The sequence below is a fragment of the Nematostella vectensis genome, chromosome 5 (assembly GCF_932526225.1).
Source record: "Nematostella vectensis chromosome 5, jaNemVect1.1, whole genome shotgun sequence".
NCBI classification, from domain to species: Eukaryota; Metazoa; Cnidaria; class Anthozoa; order Actiniaria; family Edwardsiidae; genus Nematostella; species Nematostella vectensis.
The window spans coordinates 18082718-18106899 of NC_064038.1; the positions used below are offsets into that span (position 1 = coordinate 18082718).

The 24182-nt window shown below is 43.0% G+C and overlaps 1 protein-coding gene and 2 long non-coding RNA genes across 3 annotated transcripts; 2 read left to right on the forward strand and 1 right to left on the reverse strand.

Moving 5' to 3' along the window:
- Positions 1–1698: 1698 nt before the first annotated feature.
- Positions 1699–6905, forward strand: LOC125563187. Its single transcript, XR_007308200.1, has 2 exons — positions 1699–4647; positions 4722–6905. It is a non-coding gene; the product is annotated as an uncharacterized LOC125563187 (long non-coding RNA).
- A 693-nt stretch (positions 6906–7598) lies between these two features.
- Positions 7599–24000, reverse strand: LOC5511807 (acid phosphatase type 7). Its single transcript, XM_032381139.2, has 12 exons — positions 23630–24000; positions 23321–23431; positions 19976–20072; positions 19819–19864; positions 19585–19651; positions 17354–17442; positions 17216–17288; positions 14621–14668; positions 11462–11512; positions 9488–9599; positions 8470–8626; positions 7599–8374 (listed from the first exon to the last, which is right to left on the reverse strand). Exons 1-12 carry the CDS (start codon positions 23942–23944, stop codon positions 8239–8241), a joined length of 1302 nt encoding a protein of 433 aa, XP_032237030.1. The 5' UTR covers positions 23945–24000; the 3' UTR covers positions 7599–8238.
- Positions 9597–15525, forward strand: LOC116617929. Its single transcript, XR_004295940.2, has 2 exons — positions 9597–11591; positions 14755–15525. It is a non-coding gene; the product is annotated as an uncharacterized LOC116617929 (long non-coding RNA).
- Positions 24001–24182: the final 182 nt, after the last annotated feature.

Sequence of the window (24182 nt, forward strand, 5' to 3'; positions counted from 1 at the left end):
GATGCCGTGTGGGTGTCCGATGGACCGCTAGCCTCATCTTCGAGCATGTGCTAAAGGGAGGCATTTTCAGCTTTGTTCGACATGTTTTAGTAAGGTACTAAAAATATATAGAACAAGTGACGATTAGTTAGTACTTCGGGGTTAACAACCCCGGTTAACAACGATTACAAAGGTAATAGTTGAAGTGGATGTAGAATTTTTGAAGTAGTTGATCTGCGATCAGGTAGGCGTGTAGCTGCTGTGAAAGCAAGCGCGCATGCTTCTCATGTTACTCCGTAGTGACGTATGACTGATGACAGATAGAATGGGTTTTATGCCGGGACGCGAAGAATATCATAAGAGGTTTATCTGATGGCGGCCTCATGACAAGGGTGATTGATCCTGGCGGTAAAAGGTATGTTGATGGCCCTGTCGTTGACAGGGTATATAAACACTTCTCTGACCCCTTTGCTCATGTTAAGCGCAGTTATAGAAAAAACCCGTATTTTAGTGCTTGGTCATTCCTTTATCCGCCGTCTCAATGATTTCTTACAGGACGAGAGTCCTGAGATACGAGCTAAACTTTATGATTTAGGCTGTGTTTGTTTACATGGTATAGGCGGTCGGACAATAGACAAATGTATTCTTAGGGATCTAAATTTCGTCCGTCGTTTTCGCCCAGATATTGTTATTCTAGAACTGGGGACGAACGACCTAGCTAGCCTGCCTCCGCAGACGGTTGGTTCTAAGCTCGAGGGTTTGATACGTCTTCTGCACGACTCGTACAGCGTGTTGATTGTGGGAGTGGTGCTTCGACGCGGGAACCACCCTGCCTTTAATTCTAAACTGAGAAGGCTTCAAATGTATCTAAAAGTGGTCTTAGAAGACATCCCTTATTGCTTTTACTGGCATCATAGGGGTTTCTGGAATTGTACTTCTGACATTTTCCTACCAGATGGAATACATTAAAACCGTCTTGGAATTTATAAATTGTTCTACATTCAACTACATTCCTAGCTGAAGGCAGCGAGTCATCAGGCGCGTCGACGCCTTTGAATCCCCAGCCCCGAGAAACACTCCTGCAAGGCGAAAATCCGGGTTTATTGTGCCTTGATCCTGTTCACTCTAAGAAAAAGGCTTTGTTTCTCCATGAGTAGGTGACAGCTTTTAACATTTATGTTGCCGTTTTTGTGTCAAAGGAGCCCACTGCCGCTTCGGGGTTGTTAAAATATTCCGCAGTAGTGAGGGATATCGCGTCCCGGGGCGGAAATTGGCGTTTTTATGACGAGCAATTCCGCTTAATTCGACAGTCACAGCCTAATACCTATGGCTGGAACACTATTAATTGGGAATTGTGGAACCAGGCTTGCCATCCGATTTCAGTCCCACGATCAAATCCCACCGATAACAAAGTCGCCAATCGGCGACAAAACCAAAACCGGCCTTTCCCGTCCATGCCAAAAGGGTACTGTTTTCGTTTCCACACCGGGCAATTCTGTGACGGGGGCTGTCGCTTCAAGCATGCCTGCTTTCGGTGTGGCGCTTCCCACTCCGCGAACCTCTGCTCAAAATCCGGACCAAAAGTCACCCCCTCTTCAGGCATGGACGGAGGAGGGCCTTCTTTACCAGCGCGGGCCCTCGCCGGCAAAAGTGGTGCCCCTCGCTCTTTATCTGCAGGGGTACGACCCCAGCCTCTTTAATTTTATTTGTAATGGATTTCGGAACGGTTTTCGCATCAATTTCATGGGAAATCAATCCTCTTCGGGATCCAAAAATCTCGACAGCGCATTGCGCAACCCTCAGGCCGTAGCAGAAAAGATGGCTCAAGAAATAGCAGCAGGGCGAATCCTAGGACCCTTTGACGCTCCTCCTTTTAAAAACTTTCGGGTTTCTCCTCTAGGCGTAGTTCCGAAAAAGTCCCCTGGAGAATTTCGGCTTATACATAATTTATCCTTCCCCGCTGGACTATCATGAAGGCTTTGTTCCCCAAGAACTGAAGGAGTCGATTGTCCATCCAGTGCCAAAGTGCTCCCCTCCAAAGACTCTGAGTGAGGACCTTAGACCCATTACCCTGACCTCTCAGTTAGCTAAAGTTAGGGAGGGATTTGCACTTAATTCGCTCTTCGCATGCGTTAAGGATAAGCTTGACCCTAAACAGTTCTCTGTAACAGGGAAGTCTACTGTGCAGGCCCTGGTATATTTTATCCATTGCATCCTTGAACCCTGAATCGCTTGAAAGAGGCGAAAGTTATGTGCGCATATTTTTTGCCGACTTTTCAAAGGGCTTTGACCATAACGTCTTAATGTCTGAGCTCGACCTCCTGGGAGTCAACGAGTATCTCCAAAATTGGATTGCTGCCTTTCTAACAGCCCGACCACAGCGCGTCAAAATCAGTGGCCACACCTCGTCGCCTGTGTTCCCTAATGGGGGCATACCACAAGGCACTAAGCTTGCTCCACTATTGTTTGCTATACTTGTAAAACAGGCTGGCGAGCACTTTGCCATATCGCATTAAGTATGTTGATGACACCACCATCTTTGAAGTGATTCCCATGTGCTCGCCAAGTTATCTGCCATTTATTGCTAATGATATTTGCAATTTTGCTACGGAGCGTGGGATGAGGCTCAACCCCAAAAAGTGTCGGGAATTAGTCATTAATTCCCTGCAGTACCAGCCCTCGCCAGTTAATGCCCTGCAACTCATGGGCTCCGTGATTAGAAGGGTTGGGAGCTACAAAATCCTCGGCGTCCACATTAGCTCAGATCTATCGTGGAATAAGCACGTAGACTATGTAGTTAAGAAGGCAAACAAAAGGCTCTACGCTCTCCGGCTCCTTAAGAAATCTGGAGTACCGGTCCAGGATCTTGTTGCCATCTAGTAAGATCGGTAGTGGAGTACGCAGGTCCAGTATGGGCTAATATACCAGGGTTCCTTGTCGACATTGTTGAGGGCATCCAAAAGAGGGCCCTCCGTATCGTTTTACCCCATCTACGATACAAGGAGGCCTTAGACTCCAAAGTCTTGCTGACAGCAGGCGCGAGCTTTGTATCAGTTTCATGACCTCCGCTAAGGAGCTAGAACCCCTTCGATCTGTAATTACTGGAGGCGTAATTAATAACGAGCATGGTTATTCACTAAGATCCGGAAGTATGAATACCTACAAACATAGTTCTGTAACTAAACGCTTTTGTGACTTTGTAACTTATCGATTTCTGTAATATTTTAACGCTATATGTGCTGGCCCTTTGCCGTAATTCAGTCTGTAATACTGCCATGGCAATTCAATAAAACCCTACCTACCTACCCACCCACCCACCCACCTACCTATCTACCTACCTACCTACCTACCTACCTACCTACCTATCCAGTAATATATCCTAAGAATGTTATCGCCCTTCTTTTCTGAGGCTGTTTAGCAGGAGTTATCACAGTTGCTTCTACTGAATGAAAGTTAGAGTCAGTGATATGCATAACACAGTTAAAAACATTAGCTACTGCCTGAATAATTTTGTTGTCAGCCCATGTCCCTTGTTTAGACATTTCCTCAATATGTTTTGCCATGAATTGTTTGAAATGCTTTCAATGAAAAGGTCTGGGTTTTCAGCCAGGTATGCAATACCTGCACTTCTTATTTGGTAATGCAAATCAGGTTTCCCATAAAGTTGATGTGAAACTGCTGTAAAAAAGCAATCACCACAGCCTCCGACATCAAGCGGCTCTAAGCCTATCAAACCTTATTTGCTGGCTAAACAATGATAAGGTGTAACATTTGCATCACTGGGAAACATGCCACCCGTTAAATTGGTTGCATTTTTGTTTGTGACAGTGTCTGGCATTTACAAACTTAATGTTGACCATTTTGGAAGTCAAAAAGAAGCTACTGTAAAAACTGTCTTGCCTCCGTACAAAATCGACATAGCAATACTTGTAATTAGCAATTGCATGGAAAATAACAGATGACATCGGTACCATCTTTTTCAACGCATTCTTCGCTGAGTTTCTCGTTTTCCTCTTATGGAAATTGTTTAGAAACTTTCGCTTAGCAAACCTGAAGGGTTCACGATCTCTGCGGAATTTAATATTCGATTGTTTGGAATGTTTTCTAACTGAGTTTCAGATTTCATTGGTGTCATACGAGAGTACCACAGCATTCAAAGATTTGTGATCACTAGGAGCTTTGCAGCTACTAAGGTTGCAAGTCAAGTCAAGAGAATCATAAATAGATTTTGTTTTAACAGTGTTTCCAAAAGCCATAGACTCCGTAGGCGTTTGGGCTAGAATATCCCGCCCTAATAAGCACTGGGTTAATTCTGGCTGTGTGGATTCCCAAAGCCATACAGCCATTAGGCATTGGGTTATTGTTATGGACTGGTAAGTTTTTCCAAACGCCGTACAGTTCATAGGCAAGTGGGCTAGGGTATTTAGGCATTGAGTTGGGGTGCCAGTTGTTCGTTTTGCTCGTTTTATGCTCAATTTTGTCGATATCTCCATCGACTGCGGGAGACGCGACCATGGCACGTGTGCTAGTACGAATGTTACGCTTCCGACCCGACTCATAAGTCGGCAAAATCGGTCTGATGCTGTTATTAAATTCTCCTTCAACACTCTTTGAATGCTGATGAGTAATTATTCGGAGTTTTCAGGAGGACTTGGAGAGACATCAGACGTAAGTTATAAATAATTTTACAATCTTTGCATATGTGTTAGCTAAGTTGATTTATCAAATCCCTTGTATTATAGTTTTTACCGTGGATCACACACAACGAATAAAAACGAATCAAACTCTGGTAGTGTGTATCACTGGTTAATACTGGCGGACTAGAGGAACGCGACATTAAAAGTCTGATCGATTAAAAGAGAAGTTTTAAAGTGGAGACGAATTGGGCCAACGTCCATGAGGTAAGACCGTTTTCGATTCTTTAAAACTGGACCCGTCCGAAGACAACACGGCACACCATGCGGGAGGAGCCGAGCGGGGAGCAGGGAGAGCTCGGCAAATTTTCAGAAAGGCTCTGGAAACCGCTTATACGGACAAGCGAACCGAGCTCGCTTGCTTACACAAGAAGCTAACCGTAATTCAATTTCTCGCGAGCCGGGAGCCTGACACGGTCTCCGATGAAGCCTTAAACGAGTTGAGAACCGTGACAGAGCAGTTTAGAATTACCATGAGAGATATATATGATTTGTACGAGCAGGACAAGTTTAGAGCAATAAATAAAAATGAGCTAGAACTAGCAAATAAAAAACAAACATTGAACACTGCTTTACATTTTCTTATAAAGAATAAACAATCCGACAAACCGTCGGATATAAGTCGCTCGCGCCGCAGCAAGGGCTCTGATAGTTCTGCGATCAGCTCTACACGAATCAAAGCAATAGCAGAAGCTGCGGCGGCGAGATAAAGCGCCAATTTTTAACCTTTTAATCGCACAAAGTGAGGAGGAAGAGGAAACCAGGATAAGGAACGATATCCCCGGGGTTCCTATCCTGCTTAATGGAAATAAAACGTCTGCCAATCCACAAAAGACCAATCCACAAAAGTATTGCCTTTTCCTGCTAGCCAGTCAATCGATGGTGGAACCGTATCTCCCACCATCGGATACAAGACTCAGCCTAGCGGTGAAGAAAATCAAATAATAGCAGATACCCCTTAAGCGCGCTTCCAGCAAAATCCTCTTGTTTCTTCCACCCCATGTCGCGATCTAACCAGAGAACGCTTCCTAGAATCACTTACAATTTTAAATCGGGAAAAAGTAGCGAGTCTGGCGCGACAAAACTTGCCAAAATGCCATCCAGACGTATTGTCAGGTGATCCCGTATTGTTTCACCCTTGGAAAAGGGCATTCATAGCTATGGTCAGAGATGCGCGCGCAACGCCAGATCTAGAAATAAATTACCTGGTTGGCTTCACCGAAGGAGAAGTGCGCAAAGTAGTTGATAATTATAGGAAGCGCATTCAAAACAATCCACGCACGCTACTACATAATTTATGGTCGGAGCCGGAGAGGCGTTTTGGTAGCACAGCAGTGATCACGAACACTCTCCTAGAACGCTTGCGCTATTCAGCAGCTTTCGGAGACCACGATAATCTTAAGCTTCAGGAATTCTCAGATATCTGCGCAGATGTTCTTAGTCAGATAGAACACTTACCGGGTCTAGCCTGCCTTAATTTCGCGAACGCAATCAATCCTATTGTAGAGAAGCTGCGCGCAAAAAGGGAGAAGACCGTTGTTAAGTTCGCGGAAAAACAGTTCGCACGCATAGTTGAAGAACGCGCTAAAACAAAAAAAATCATCCTAACATCCTCACCGCTGGCACCCCCACGGTAGCGTCTACGACCCCTAGGAGAGAGAGGCCTGTGAGTCGACGAGCACTTACTTACAAACTCTCGCAAGGACGCACAACCCACAGATCCGCAAGCAGACACAGTTAAGCCGCCCGACAAGTCCCCACCAAAGAACACACCAAAGTTTTGTCCGTTCCACGAGCGTGACAGCCACGGAATTTATTGCCTTCGGATAAGAAAACGGAGTGTGTTTCAGATGCTTTGCGCCACGTGACGATGCTTCATAAAAAGAACGCTCAGAGAGAAGTAAAACCGAAATGCACCGCTATTTGCAACCAAGAGGAGGGCGGTCTTTCATGCGCCAAAATCGTTCTAGTCGACGTTTTCGACGGGAAGAATCCGGAGAAACTGTTTCGCGTGTACGCGATAGTTGACGATAAGAGCAATTCGTTCATGATCAGTTCCGAGTTGGCTGACGAGATTGGTGCCGATGGCCCCCCGGAGAAGTACTTGTTATCGACTTGCACATCGAGTAAAGAGGTCAGTTACGGCCGAAGAGTCGACAACCTGCAAGTTAGATCTATGAACGATACTGTTATGAGGCTACCGACCCTTAAATGCGGTCAACTACCCAGCGACAAGAAAGAGATACCGACGCCCGACCTTGCAAAGAACTACGCACACCTTCGAGACATCGCAAATGAAATACCGCCGATAGACCCTGAAGCCGAGGTTCACGTTCCTGAAAGTTCGAGAGTTTAAAAACGGTCCTAAAGGGGCTCCATGGGCACAGAAGTTACTACTCGGATGGAAAATCTCCGGCCAACTTTGTCTGGATGCTCTCAGCGCAAATTGAGTTCAAATCAACGTGCACCGCACTAGACTGAGCAACCCTGAAAATGCCACGCACAGCGTACAATACAGTCGTGCTGCATGCACGACCTGGAAGCGTATCCCATCATGCTGTGTGCACCCGATCCTTCTTTTGGGCGGTTCAACGATTTGTCCGCAGGACACAAACAAACGAGAACGCGACACTTATACGTGAACTGATAGAGACAAACAGGAAGAAATCTGTGCTAGCAGGGTAATAAAACATTTGGCGGGTAGTACATTTTCGGCTTTGAGCCCAAAAGGGACGACGGGATTCGTCACGGGCTTAAAACGCTATAGATTCTGGGAAAGGTCAAGAATTTCGCCAAGCAGTGGACGGCACACTTGACCCTTCCCAGAATGCCTTGCGCGCATATGGTGGATATTTCCTGTGAGCATGAATTTGATGTCACGTGTCTGGTTTGTTTTACGTTAGCATGAAAAGGATGACATGCGCATTAGCTTTCGGTTTTTTTTATTAAAAAGCCTTATTTAGTTTTATCTATATAAAAATGATTATCAATACGTAAGGTATAAATGCTGTACGCTCTATTCCCATCATGCCCAGGGGGGATTGTGCCCCTCCCCCTGTATTAACGATCAGAAACGGGTGTGTTGCGTGGTTTTTGTGGTCAAAAATTGAAATAATTCTTTTATCGAGAGCACCCTCGTCTCATTATGAAATTCATGAATGCTTGTCATTTTAGAACTAGTAATAATAATAAAAAAAAACACTACAACAGTTGCAAGGAAGAAATACTCTACTCTAATGTCTTTCACGCTGGTACTTTAAACTTGCAGTTTATAGGTTCTAAACTTTAGAATGGTATCCCCGGCAACCGAGAGCATCGTGATCAAGCAAACCGCAAACGAGCAAGCAGGATTCGTTTGCCTCCTATTTTTCCGCAAACTGACGTCCTTGGTCCTTGGCAGCACTGAGGATGGGCGCACATTCCATGGGTGTGTGGATAGTAGCAAATTTGGCAGCGGTGTGCAATTTATTGGTTTGGGGTATTTTAGTAATTCAGTGGGTAGGTGGGTGGGTAGGTGGGTATGTAGCTGATAATTATGCACAGGTTTTCTAAGGGTGGGGGTAATCTAGGCATGTGAGCGCATCCCATGGTTGTCTTGAACAATCCATAACTCGTCCTGTTCAATGGAGGCAAGCTCGACACCCGTGTTTTCCCAGGTCCAGCGCAAATGGGTGTGATTCATCACTTGCAGGTGGCCAAACCTAAGACCAGAATGCCAAAAAAGGGAATGATCCTTGACGAATATCAAAGAATGGAAAATTAACCCACAACACCACTGTCTTAAGATTTTGCTTACCCATAGTCAAAAATGTATTTGGCAAGATGACGTTTGGGCCCAAGTCCATGGGAGATTTTTTCTTTTGATCCTGCAGAGCCAGCAACAATCACTGTCATGAATTTTGGATTAACATAGACATTCTTCTTATCTGGCCTGTCCACTTCATCTTGGTAATCTAAGAAATCGAAGATAATCATCAATTGACACAAAGGGAGTAAACAGGATAGCATTAGACCAGAGACTAGAGCCAACAAATGTCTCATGAAACTCATGTTAGTATGGTATCATACCTTAGAGGGAAGTGCCATGTAAGTGCCATGTAAGTACCATGCAAGTGCCATGCAAGTGCCATGCAAGTAACATGCAAGTACCATGTAAGCACCATGTAAGTACCATGTAAGTACCATAAAAGTACCATAAAAGTACTTACATGTAAGTATCGTGAAAGTATCAGGATTAAGGTTGCAATCAAGTTAGGAGGCCCATGTATGGTATATTGTACATACTCAGATTTTGGTAATAAACCATTAAATCCAGGCTTGCTTTTACTAATATGAATGCCACAACAAATTGATGTAAACTATGAAACTGCTATTTTAAACAATATTTTCCTCATCGGTACTAATTACTATTTTTATTCCTTACTAAGGAAAACATCTCTAAACTGACATAAAAGACTAAATTACCTTTTCTCAACTCGAAATATTTTGCATTTTCGCACGCAAATGTTACCCATGCCCATGACGACAAAAACGAACATAAGATACAATACACACCAACAAGGATACAATACACACCAACAAGGATACAATACACACCAACAAGGATACAATACACACCAACAAGGATACAATACACACCAACAAGGATACAATACACACCAACAAGGATACAATACAAACCAACAAGGATACAATACACACCAACAAGGATACAATACACACCAACAAGGATACAATACACACCAACAAGGATACAATACACACCAACAAGGATACAATACACACCAACAAGGATACATACAATACACACTTACAAGGATAGTGCCTCTGGTAGTTGTGAGAGTGCCCACAGAAGTGTATGTCCACTCCATATTTGTGCAACAGCGGGCTGATGTGAGTGAAGTTTGTTTCGTCCATAAAATCAATCTGTCAAAAAAGGGTAGAAGTTTTAGAGAACTGTGTTGTATCGTGGCCACTAAGTCAAAACTGTGAAGAGAGTGCTGTCAAGCATCAGTCAGTCAATGACTTGCATGACTAACCATTTAACTGCAAATAAATTTGCCATTACTTTCAGATTTTGAATTTCTATGTATAAATTTTATTATTCTATTATAATTGTAAATATGTAAATTTGCAATTCAGCGTTAGAGATGCAATATTTTTTACCAAAAAAACAATCTATCATTATCTATCTATCAAACTTGGGACAATTATAGTAATGGTAGTTTTAATGAAACTTCGGCATCTATGAAAGATAAGGCCGCAATCTAATAATCTTGCTATTGCCATTATTAACAGAAGCAAGCCTCGTCATTATACAGTACATTGCTTTCCTGTAGCGGGGCATTTATCCTTGCCATGTTTGTATCCACACTTTCCACATATTTGGGCTGGTGTCTTGTTTTGCCCTTTGTATTTTTTCGATTGCTCCTTCGATCTTGACTGTATCTTGAACACACTAGGGTCTTCCTCTGTCATTGTTTTTGTAGTGTTAGCCATTTTGGGTACCCTGTGGTACCTGCCTCGTTTTGAGGTAATAAAGATGTTGTTGATATCCAATATGGCCGTCTCGTGTTGGCTTGTGTCAGTGTGCAGGAATCTACTTCCATCGTCGTTAAGAAAACACTACAGTTTTGAGCTGTATCTGTGATTGCTCCATTGTAATGTAATAACATTACAATTAATTGTAATTGCTTTTTCTAGTGCCGCAATCTTTGACTAGAAGCTTGAGATCTGTCAAGAATTGTTCAAACGGCACATTTGCGTCTTTGTGTGGAATTTATATCTGGAGAAGATTCTGTTGGACTTGGGCTTCACATACGCTTCGTACTTATCGTAGTAAGTTTTTAGCTTTTTTTCGTCTCCTTCTTCCAGAGTCCACGTCTGAAATATATCACGGCCCTTCTCACCTACCCAGATCATGAGATAGTTGCATTTTTGTTCCTCGGACTTCGACTGCAAAGGACCACCAAACATAAACTGTGCGTGACGTTTGAACGACGTCCATGCCATTGGCAAGTCTTTACTTGTCCAATCCATTCTAGGCGTATTTGAGTTCGAAATTCCTTCCATCTTCTCATCAGTGTCTGCTTTACACTTTTCTCTGGCTTATTCCGTTTGGATTCAGGGAGGATGGGTTCTTTTTCCTTGTGGTTTCACAGGATTTTGTCTAACACCATGTAATGTCGTGTACGAGTCGCCATATTGGAATTCAAAACTGCTCTATTCCCAAGAAGCATTGCGATACATTGGTGATGGTGACATACATTACAAATACATCCATGTATCACCATCAATGCAGAGCTTCAATGTGTAATCAATACTTACATGTATCACCATCAAAGCAGAGCTTCAATGTGTAATCAATACTTACATGTATCACCATCAAAGCAGAGCTTCAATGTGTAATCAATACTTACATGTATCACCATCAATGCAGAGCTTCAATGTGTAATCAATACTTCCATGTATCACCATCAATGCAGAGCTTCAATGTGTAATCAATACTTACATGTATCACCATCAATGCAGGGCTTCAATGTGTAATCAATACTTACATGTATCACCATCAATGCAGAGCTTCAACGTGTAATCAATACTTACATGTATCACCATTAATGCAGAGCTTCAATGTGTAATCAATACTTACGTGTATCACCATCAAAGCAGAGCTTCAATGTGTAATCAATACTTCCATGTATCACCATCAATGCAGAGCTTCAATGTGTAATCAATACTTACATGTATCACCATCAATGCAGAGCTTCAATGTGTAATCAATAACTTACCTTGTGAGCAAGAGAGACGATCCAAGGCCTCTTATCTCTGTTGGTATTGGCCTGTCAAAAACAATTACTACAATGTAGTGTGTAACGGCAGCCACTAAACACATTCAATACCCTGAGGGGGGTAGGGGAGGTAAGATTTCCACTCAGGATAACATACACCATTCACTGGCACATAATTTTGCCTTCCCCCTCCCCTTACAAGACCCATACGTACTGGGTAACAAATTTTAAACAAGAGTATAGGGAAAGCAGACAATACAGAGAATATGTATAAAAGCAAAGGGAAAGCAGAAAAAACAGAAGTCGAAAGATTCCACTGTTTCAGACTTTAATTTCAGGGTGGCTATAAAACCGTTACCCCGATGAAGGACTGAAATTAAAGTCTGAAACGTTGGAGTCTTTCGACTTCTGTTTTGTCTGCTTACCCTATACTATTATACATATTCTCCAGACATTGCATCCAGCCGGCCACCAACACATTGCTGTTGTAGGTTTTTACTTTTCTGTCCAAATTGTAAACAAATAGGCGTGAAGCTTCTGATAAGCCACATACGAGTTCGAGTGAGAAATTCAAGTTTGAATGAAGCCGAGCCAGAGATATTTTAAATAGGTATTCTGTTTCTCCTAAGAAGCAAATAAAGCATAAAACATACCAAATATTTTCTATGGCAGCCATAAACAGTTTGAGTTATTTCAAGGGGATTTCCAGAGGAGTGTTAACAACCATATGATATTAGACTGAGTGTTAGCTACTATATGATCTTAGACTGAGTGCTAGCTACTATATGATATTAGACTGAGTGTTAGCTACTATATGATCTTAGACTGAAAGTTAGCCACTATATGATCTTAGACTGAGTGTTAGCTACTATATGATATTAGACTGAGTGTTAGCTACTATATGATCTTAGACTGAAAGTTAGCCACTATATGATCTTAGACTGAGTGTTAGCTACTATATGATCTTAGACTGAGTGTTAGCCACTATATGATCTTGGACTGAGTGTTAGCCACTATATGATCTTAGACTGAGTGTTAGCTACTATATGATATTAGACTGAGTGTTAGCTACTATATGATATTAGACTGAGTGTTAGCTACTATATGATCTTAGACTGAAAGTTAGCCACTATATGATCTTAGACTGAGTGTTAGCCACTATATGATCTTAGACTAAGTGTTAGCCACTATATGATCTTAGACTAGGTGCTGGCCACTAAATGATCTTAGAGTGAGCGTTGGCTACTATATGATGTTGGACTAAGTGTTAGCTACTATATGATCTTAGACTGAGTGTTAGCTACTATATGATCTTAGATTGAGTGTTAGCTACTATATGATCTTAGACTGAGTGTTAGCTACTATATGATCTTAGACTGAGTGTTAGCTACTATATGATCTTAGACTGAGTGCTAGCTACTATATGATATTAGACTGAGTGTTAGCTACTATATGATCTTAGACTGAAAGTTAGCCACTATATGATCTTAGACTGAGTGTTAGCTACTATATGATATTAGACTGAGTGTTAGCTACTATATGATCTTAGACTGAAAGTTAGCCACTATATGATCTTAGACTGAGTGTTAGCTACTATATGATCTTAGACTGAGTGTTAGCCACTATATGATCTTAGACTGAGTGTTAGCCACTATATGATCTTAGACTGAGTGTTAGCTACTATATGATATTAGACTGAGTGTTAGCTACTATATGATCTTAGACTGAAAGTTAGCCACTATATGATCTTAGACTGAGTGTTAGCTACTATATGATCTTAGACTGAGTGTTAGCCACTATATGATCTTGGACTGAGTGTTAGCCACTATATGATCTTAGACTGAGTGTTAGCTACTATATGATATTAGACTGAGTGTTAGCTACTATATGATATTAGACTGAGTGTTAGCTACTATATGATCTTAGACTGAAAGTTAGCCACTATATGATCTTAGACTGAGTGTTAGCCACTATATGATCTTAGACTAAGTGTTAGCCACTATATGATCTTAGACTAGGTGCTGGCCACTAAATGATCTTAGAGTGAGCGTTGGCTACTATATGATGTTGGACTAAGTGTTAGCTACTATATGATCTTAGACTGAGTGTTAGCTACTATATGATCTTAGATTGAGTGTTAGCTACTATATGATCTTAGACTGAGTGTTAGCTACTATATGATCTTAGACTGAGTGTTAGCTACTATATGATCTTAGACTGAGTGCTAGCTACTATATGATATTAGACTGAGTGTTAGCTACTATATGATCTTAGACTGAAAGTTAGCCACTATATGATCTTAGACTGAGTGTTAGCTACTATATGATATTAGACTGAGTGTTAGCTACTATATGATCTTAGACTGAAAGTTAGCCACTATATGATCTTAGACTGAGTGTTAGCTACTATATGATCTTAGACTGAGTGTTAGCCACTATATGATCTTAGACTGAGTGTTAGCCACTATATGATCTTAGACTGAGTGTTAGCTACTATATGATATTAGACTGAGTGTTAGCTACTATATGATATTAGACTGAGTGTTAGCCACTATATGATCTTAGACTGAGTGTTAGCCACTATATGATCTTAGACTGAGTGTTAGCTACTATATGATATTAGACTGAGTGTTAGCTACTATATGATATTAGACTGAGTGTTAGCTACTATATGATCTTAGACTGAAAGTTAGCCACTATATGATCTTAGACTGAGTGTTAGCCACTATATGATCTTAGACTAAGTGTTAGCCACTATATGATCTTAGACTAGGTGCTGGCCACTAAATGATCTTAGAGTGAGCGTTGGCTACTATATGATGTTGGACTAAGTGTTAGCTACTATATGATCTTAGACTGAGTGTTAGCTACTATATGATCTTAGATTGAGTGTTAGCTACTATATGATCTTAGACTGAGTGTTAGCTACTATATGATCTTAGACTGAGTGTTAGCTACTATATGATCTTAGACTGAGTGTTAGCCACTATATGATCTTAGACTGAGTGTTAGCCACTATATGATCTTGCCATTATACAATCTCAGACAGGGTCAGACATACCCAGGATTTGATAAGCAATAATCTGTACTGTAGTGTATCATATTCAAAAAGACAGCATTGGATGAAATTGTAATAGGTTTGATCAAGAAAAAATGTCACCTTTGCAAGATCAGCCTCCAGCCAATTGAGCTGCCTCTGGATTTGGCCCTTTCAAAAACAAAATAAAAATGAATGTCAGTTAAATCACAAATTTCGGCTGAATAATTATATACTAATGTTTTATTTCAATGCAGGTCAAGCACAATTCAACAGACAAAATTGATGTTCTATTACGAGTGGAATAACATGCAGAAAGTGAATGAATTGACACCTCAACCGGCCTGTACCGGACGAAAGGAGTACCCACAAACCAAATAATTCATCAATGAAAACTAAACGCAACGAGATAAGATAGTCAGGTATTAATCTAAGTCATAAATGGTCTTGAAGATGCTAAGGGATAAATGGTCTTGAAGATATGCATCAAGCCAAGGTGATAGCAACTACACTATTTAGCCAAATAATAACTCAGGTTCTTTGGCAAATTTCCAATCAAACAAGAAAAACGGAGAAACTACCCTCTCAACAAAATACCACACAAGGGAAAGAAATCAGCAAACACAGCTCAAGATGCAAATAGATATGTAATTTTATTCTGATACTATATTTCCATGGCCTCAAAACACAATGTCCACCCCTTGAAGGCTTCTGAAACCATCTTGCTGCCATTACAGATTGCAAAGCATTCTGGGAGATCCATGGAAAGTGAAGTGAAGGGTCAGTTAGCATGCCTCTACCCAAAAAGCAGATTTTTTTTAGAATTTTTTTAGAAGTATTTTCTCATCCCGGCAAAGCCAAACAAGAAGAAATCCTGATGAATCCACCCTTGCTTACAAACATCCGTAGGCACAGCACTCAATTATGCCCCAATAGACTTCATGATGTAATAGGACACTATCATAACATGCTCATAGCTGTATTTATAATGAAAAATACAAACCCATTAAATTGTGCTTGTATTAGCACTGCAATGAGGGTTTATTTGAAACACCTGGTGACTTGGCGATTCTCCCTCTAGTGTACATGTCTGTACCCACCCCTAGTGTACATGTCTGTACCCACCCCTAGTGTACATGTCTGTACCCACCCCTAGTGTACATGTCTATACCCACCCCTAGTGTACATGTCTGTACCCACCCCTAGTGTACATGTCTATACCCACCCCAAGTGTACATGTCTATACCCACCCCAAGTGTACATGTCTGTACCCACCCCTAGTGTACATGTCTGTACCCACCCCTAGTGTACATGTCTGTACCCACCCCTAGTGTACATGTCTGTACCCACCCCAAGTGTACATGTCTGTACCCACCCCTAGTGTACATGTCTGTACCCACCCCAAGTGTACATGTCTGTACCCACCCCTAGTATACATGTCTGTACCCACCCCTAGTGTACATGTCTGTACCCACCCCTAGTGTACATGTCTGTACCCACCCCTAGTGTACATGTCTGTACCCACCCCTAGTGTACATGTCTGTACCCACCCCTAGTGTACATGTCTGTACCCACCCCTAGTGTACATGTCTGTACCCACCCCTAGTGTACATGTCTGTACCCACCTCTAGTGTACATGTCTGTGCCCACCCCTAGTGTACATGTCTGTACCCACCCCTAGTGTACATGTCTGTACCCACCCCTAGTGTACACGTCTGTACCCACCCCTAGTGTACACGTCTGTACCCACCCCTAGTGTACACGTCTGTACCCACCCCTAGTGTACATGTCTGTACCCACCCCTAGTGTACACGTCTGTACCCACCCCTAGTGTACACGTCTGTACCCACCCCTAGTGTACACGTCTGTACCCACCCCTAGTGTACATGTCTGTACCCACCCCTAGTGTACATGTCTGTACCCACCCCTAGTGTACATGTCTGTACCCACCCCTAGTGTACATGTCTGTACCCACCCCTAGTGTACATGTCTGTACCCACCCCTAGTGTACATGTCTGTACCCACCCCTAGTGTACACGTCTGTACCCACCCCTAGTGTACACGTCTGTACCCACCCCTAGTGTACACGTCTGTACCCACCCCTAGTGTACATGTCTGTACCCACCCCTAGTGTACATGTCTGTACCCACCCCTAGTGTACATGTCTGTACCCACCCCTAGTGTACATGTCTGTACCCACCCCTAGTGTGCATGTCTGTACCCACCCCTAGTGTGCATGTCTGTACCCACCCCTAGTGTACATGTCTATACCCACCCCTAGTGTACATGTCTGTGCCCACCCCTAGTGTACATGTTTGTACCCACCCCTAGTGTACATGTTTGTACCCACCCCTAGTGTACATGTCTGTACCCACCCCTAGTGTACATGTCTGTACCCACCCCTAGTGTACATGTCTGTACCCACCCCTAGTGTACATGTCTGTACCCACCCCTAGTGTGCATGTCTGTACCCACCCCTAGTGTACATGTCTGTACCCACCCCTAGTGTACATGTCTGTACCCACCCCTAGTGTACATGTCTGTACCCACCCCTAGTGTACATGTCTATACCCACCCCTAGTGTACATGTCTGTACCCACCCCTAGTGTACTGTACATGTCTGTACCCACCCCTAGTGTACATGTCTGTACCCACCCCTAGTGTACATGTCTAAGTTTCAGTTTGGGTTCACACTAAACTTGCATGGTTTAAACTTACAACATCTGAGAAGTAGTTGAAAACCTCAGTATCAAAAGCCACAAAATGGATAAGACCAACATTAAAACTGTACCTGAAAAACACAGAAAACTTGCTTAGTCAGAAGGCTATATTTGAAAAAGGAAATAAAATAAGTACCATAGGCTTGTATCACTACCACTAGTAGCACCAGGACCAAGCTTCATGTTTGAAAAGCGATTCTTGTAGTGGCTAAAGTTGAAGCGATGCTGAAAAAGGAATAAGTTGACCAACAAATTATTAGCCCATCTCTCATCTAGCTTAGCACAAGCAATGCTTATCAGAAGGGGCCCAGGTGGAGCAGTACTTGATATGCAGTGGTACAATGACTTCACCAAAAGACCTTCACAACAAACACGACAAACACCTCCCCCCCAAAGAGGAGAATACAGATATTTTATTTGGAAGCATATACAACGTAATTGTATATTGGTTGACATCCAATTATTATTAAAGATAAGAAAAAAACATCAATTATACAGTATTTTAAGTTTGATATTGATCCCGGAGAGATGGGTCTTCCGTGTATTGTACCTCATGGTTCCCCCCCCTCCCCAATGGAAGAGATGGGTCTTCCGTGTATTGTACCTCATGGTCCCCCCCCAAGGAAGAGATGGGTCTTCCGTGTATTGTACCTCATGGTCCCCCCCAAGGAGGAGATGGGTCTTCTGTGTATTGTACCTCATGGTCCCCCCCAAGGAGGAGATGGGTCTTCTGTGTATTGTACCTCATGGTCCCCCCCAAAGGAGGAGATGGGTCTTCTGTGTATTGTACCTCATGGTCCCCCCCAAGGAGGAGATGGGTCTTCTGTGTATTGTACCTCATGGTCCCCCCCAAGGAGGAGATGGGTCTTCTGTGTATTGTACCTCATGGTCCCCCCCCCCAGGAGGAGATGGGTCTTTTGTGTATTGTACCTCATGGTCCCCCCCCCAAGGAGGAGATGGGTCTTTTGTGTATTGTACCTCATGGTCCCCCCCAAGGAGGAGATGGGTCTTTTGTGTATTGTACCTTATGGTCCCCCCCCAAGGAGGAGATGGGTCTTTTGTGTATTGTACCTCATGGTCCCCCCCAAGGAGGAGATGGGTCTTTTGTGTATTGTACCTCATGGTCCCCCCCCCCAAGGGGGAGATGGGTCTTCTGTGTATTGTACCTCATGGTCCCCCCCCAAGGAGAAGATGGGTCTTCTGTGTATTGTACCTCATGGTCCCCCCCCAAAGGAGGAGATGGGTCTTCAGACAGACAGACAATGATAATCCTTCTGTCTACTTCATGTTCCACGCCCACTCTCCCCCCATACCCACTCTCCCCCCCCATGCCCACTCTCCCCCCCACACCCACTCTCCCCCACGCCCACTTTCTCCCCCCCACGCCCACTCTCTCCCACCACGCCCACTCTCCCCCCACACCCACTTTCTCCCCCCCACGCCCACTCCCCCCCCCCCGCACCCACTCTCCCCCACGCCCACTCTCTCCCCCCACGCCCACTCTCTCCCCCCACGCCCACTCTCCCCCCATTGCCCACTCTCTCCCCCCCACGCCCACTCTCCCCCCACGCCCACTCTCCCCCCCCATGCCCACTCTCCCCCCCACACCCACTCTCCCCCCACGCCCACTCTCTCCCACCACGCCCACTCTCCCCCCACACCCACTTTCTCCCCCCCACGCCCACTCCCCCCCCCCGCACCCACTCTCCCCCACGCCCACTCTCTCCCCCCACGCCCACTCTCTCCCCCCACGCCCACTCTCCCCCCATTGCCCACTCTCTCCCCCCCACGCCCACTCTCCCCCCACGCCCACTCTCCCCCCCCATGCCCACTCTCCCCCCCACACCCACTCTCCCCCCACGCCCACTCTCTCCCACCACGCCCACTCTCCCCCCACACCCACTTTCTCCCCCCCACGCCCACTCCCCCCCCGCACCCACTCTCCCCCACGCCCACTCTCTCCCCCCACGCCCACTCTCCCCCCATTGCCCACTCTCTCCCCCCCACGCCCACTCTCCCCCCACGCCCACTCTCCCCCCATGCCCACTCTCCCCCCCCATGCCCACTCTCCCCCCCCATGCCCACTCTCCCCCCCACACCCACTCTCCCCCACGCCCACTCTCTCCCACCACGCCCACTCTCCCCCCACACCCACTTTCTCCCCCCCCACGCCCACTCCCCCCCCCGCACCCACTCTCCCCCACGCCCACTCTCTCCCCCCACGCCCACTCTCTCCCCCCATTGCCCACTCTCTCCCCCCACGCCCACTCTCCCCCCATTGCCCACTCTCCCCCCACACCCACTCTCCCCCCACGCCCACTCTTCCCCCCCCCCAACCCCCAAGGAAGAGATGGGTCTTCAGTTTACCTCGTGATTTCCAGGCAAAGCCATGTATGGAACAAGTGTTGCCACAGGCTGGATCGCATTCATAAAACTATATACAATCAAATCACAAATAAATATCACCAGAGAAATATCCCCTTATATATGGCATTAATTTCCCTCCATCACAGCTGATAACATTCTATTAACATTTCAATAAACAAATTTTCTTTAGAATATAGATGTGTAGGAGCATTTCATGTTAAAGCAATCACTTACTTATCTCCTGTATCAGCATCTTTTTGATAAAAATCATATGCCAGATCTGGAGAAGATGAGCATACGGTTATCTACCTGGTGGATAGGAACCTGGCAACGCCCACTCTACATTTGCTTGATCATTTTCTTTTTGGCAAATCATTTTCAAATCCATTACCTCCAACATGAATAACTGCCTGAAAGTGTCCATCCCGTGCCTCTTGGACAAGCTGGGGTAGGCTGACTGCATTAGAATACCCCATGTCGCCATACACCTGGGAAAAAAACATAGCAACTCATAATAGTCATGTTGTTCTATACACAGCAAACAAAAGCACCAAACTTGGTATGAATATAGCCTAGAGGATGGTAATCAATATTGAGCCCAGTGCCCACCGGTATTATTAGCAGATCCAGTCAGTGCATGAGAAAAATTTTGAACCAAGGTGCTTGTCTTCTAGTTTCCACCAGGGAAACAAATAGAAGGCAGCTCCATGATCAGCACAGGCCAAGACCAGAGTATTTGATCTCGTGATACCTAATCAACATTAGACAAGATCCATGTGGGGTGATTTTGATTGCAGTGTGCTAATGACAAAAAAAAACTAAACTGCGGATATGTAAATCAACTGTTTGATTAGAGAATTGTTTGTGAAAATGTGCTGGTCTCTATGTAGAGGGACAAAAAGAACAATGCGTATGAAATGCCCTGATCCACTGAACTGTGTTTGCTCATCCAACCTAATATTACTCGTAGTTACGAGTTTATTTCCTCTGTGATCATGGTATTAAAAGAGGTGGCTTTTCCTAAGGCACAGGAGCAGTGATTGGCTGAAAGTTATAGCATGGCATCTCGGGGAATTTAGTGATTAAATGCCCCCTAAACCTCAGGATGACTACCTTAAAGTCCCTCCACTTGCGGTGTCGGGACTTCAACTAATCATCCCTTGGTTGGGGGGACATTTAATCACTAAATTCCCCTCGTGCCATGCTATGTATAACTTTCGGCCAATCACTGCTCCTGTGCCTTAGGAAAAGCCACCTCTAAAACTCTGTCCTTTAGTAAAAATCGGTTAGTTAGAGTATTCCCCATTCCGGAAATCTCCTAATGTGTCTCATGCACATTGTGGAGCTCAGGCATCACAAAAAAGGCACATACCATTTTTAGTGGTCTCACTCATATATTCTAATAAAATCTATTCTAAGCCCGACAAAAGCTCTATACTTTTTTATCACCGGGGGGTGATACTACCTGGAGACCTTTCCATTTATTATTCTCCACAGCTTTTTCCATCCCTGAGGCTTTTCCCATCCCTGAGACGGCAATACTACAAAATATTGCAATGCTACCCACAAGGAAGCAAAGATAATTTAAAGCAGAGAATATTATATCAAAAAATTGTTTTGTTGTAGGATTTAAAAAAAGCATGCTCGTGAGAATGCTGCCATTCTTGATTGTGAATGCAGTGCGCATGCACAATGCAAAAACAATTTATAGACTACAAAATATCTGCTAAATTTTGCAGATTTATAATCTTTTGGCTACCAGGTTGAGATGTACAGTAAACATGATGGTAAAACTTGTAACCACAAAACAATCTTTAGCAATAACTAAGACAAGAAGATGGGAACTAGCTTAGCGCATGCATATATTTTCTTATATAAGTTGATTGATCTATGTCACATATGTGTGGACCTAGGCCTTTCAGTTCACTGCCTTTTTTGGAAGGTTAATCAAAATACCTTAATTCTTGGTTTGCAAACATGTGACCAAATCAAATGCAAACAAGCTAATTTGACCGGGTTTCCTGTGGATGGAGGTCTAGCAAAAATCCAATATGGCAGCCGTGTGCACTGTTTTCCGTTAATTATCAGAAGAAAATTGGTCCAAGTCATGAGACAGCCACAACGGAAAGAAGAATAATATGTTCCTTACCCATATGTACTAAAGTTTCAGATTTTTACTTCGTTTTACTATGTGCTACCGGGCATTTCTGTTGGGCATCAAGGTCGTTTGTAAACATCTTTGGAAAATTATGTAGGTTTAGATTACTTCTTTATCGCTGAGACACGCAGAAGAAAAAGGCTCACTTGAGATAAATTGTTCTTTTGGCTATAGTAGATGCATGTGACCAGTAAAGTTTTCATTTAAATTGTTTTCAAGTTTAGTTCGCCTCTGCCTTTCTCTGGATCAATAGGCCATTCCAGCTATGAGCATGCGCGCGCACTCGCCATGGAAACCTACCTCAACTACCGACATGCAGTGCGTGCTTCGTTTAGTCCAAGCTTGAAAATGCATGCGCTGCATTCTGGTAGTTGAGGTAGGTTTCTATGGTAATGCAAGCGCAAACTTATAGCTGGAATAGCCTATTAAAATAATAATATGGATGTAATTTATTTGCAGACATTTTTTTAACTTTGATATATATGTAGATGTGATTTCATTATCATTAATCTGTGTAACTCTATTTAACGCTTCATTGGTATGTTTTTTGATATAAGCTTACATTTTTTCAAGAATCATCATAGCAATTGAATTTTTAAAAGCAAAACTAAGAACATCCATAATACAAATTAAGTTAAAAACACAGGCCTGCTTTAGCTGTAGAAATTTTATACAGTAGATAAAATCTAAGTGTGTTGTAGGTACAATAATGTATTTACCTGACATATATTTAAGTGTTAGATAACGATAATTCCTGTATAGATAAATTAATTATATAGCATGAAATATTGATAATTACTGTAAATAAATTGATTATAAAAACACTTTGGTTTTAGTTCTATTGGATCATTCAATAACCGATGGCAAATTTGCTTTTGCCATTATTTCTTTCTGGAATTGCTGTAGCGCAATTGGATATTGACTATTTTTTACTATGTATTTTGAGCTTAAAAAACACGGGTAAACACCGTATGGTATGTGTGGTAGAACTCATGAACAATTTGTGGTTTCCTTTGTTGTTTACTGAAGGTCATTGTCTCTAGTCTCTGTAGTCTCATAGAGCAATAGTCACATTTTTTCTCCTATTCCATAATATTGGAGGTATAACAGTTGTTAGTTTGGAGCCACTCATTCCTGACAGTTTTCTCAATCATTTAATCATTCGAAAATCCTTTGTTATCAAGTGGGGTTACATATGGGTAATATTTTTGTACAGCTATAACAGTACAACATAACGCCCCCCTGTTTGTTTTTGATGAGTTTGTTATCAAACTTTCACACGTTCGATAACGTCGCAAAATGTGTTTGGACCTCCAACATGGCAGCTGGTGGTTATGCTAATGGGCATGAGGTCACATGCAAACCAAGAATATTACAGATTTGAGTTATTCATGTGAACACGGGTTTTATAGGGTCCATACAAACCACATACCATTTGGAAGAAATACGAAACAAACAGAGAGACTAGTTATCCCAGCTGTTGATGTGGGCATGTACTGCGGACTTGCAGAAATGAGCTGGAAATCAAGCCTGGGCTAAACATTGCTGGGCTTCAAAAGAATAGTTTCATTTACTTACTGCATAGATGATGTTGTTTTCTTTCGTGGAAAAGCTGAATGTGTCACTCATAGTTTGATTGACATCTCCCACTTTGTAGTAATACTTGGTATTCGGTTGAAGACCTGTCAACTGCAAGATACATACGGTAGCAGATATTATTGTACTTAACTTTATAGTGTTAAAGGATTTGAGAATAGTAACCAGTTTCCAATATTATTTGAAGTTATTTTATGACAACTTATTTTAAGTTGTGAAAATATATTGTTGTGATGATTATAACCACCTTCCAAACTTACCCCTCCAAAGGAACGCGATAATAAATTTTACCTTTACATTATGAATACTAAATTGCCTCGGATCTGCTTTAGAAACATTGTAGATTGCGCTGATCTCCGGGTCTTTGTGCCACAAGGGAATATCATAGACGAACGAATCGCCGATTGCTTTTAACGATAGCCTGTCTGGATCTGTTCCGTAAGCCACCATTGTCCCAAGACCTTCGTCTGTGGATTGTGTCACATAGTTGACGATTCTCTCGCTTGAGGTTCCAGTGTAGGCCAGATGTATTTGTTCAGGTCTTGTATCATCTGCTTGACAAGCCTCAACGAGGATTAAAAGTAGGCAAAGGGAAAGAGTCGCCATGCTGAATCCAAAATCACCAGGAGTTTTGGTTGAGGTGTGACGATCACATGTTTAGTTGTCTATGCACGGAGAAACACAGGCAACCCAATGCTATCAAAATATAATTATATGGAGTTGAAACTTATCAAATAATTACCTATAGCTGTTTCTCTCAATCAATTCCTATGATAATTCATTAAATATTTTTCTCTTTTTTCTTTTCGCTTACTGAGCACAGTGAATAGTTAAGGTTGGTTCT

Excerpts from the sequence above, each read along its gene's own strand:
- LOC5511807 (XM_032381139.2), bottom strand. The coding sequence starts at position 23,944 with ATGGCGACTCTTTCCCTTTGCCTACTTTTAATCCTCGTTGAGGCTTGT. Across the intron at positions 20,073-23,320 it reads AAAACAACATCATCTATGCA|GTGTATGGCGACATGGGGTA; the intron begins GTAAGTAAATGA and ends TTTTTTTCCCAG. Across the intron at positions 17,443-19,584 it reads CTTTGCCTGGAAATCACGAG|CATCGCTTCAACTTTAGCCA; the intron begins GTAAACTGAAGA and ends TTCCTTTTTCAG.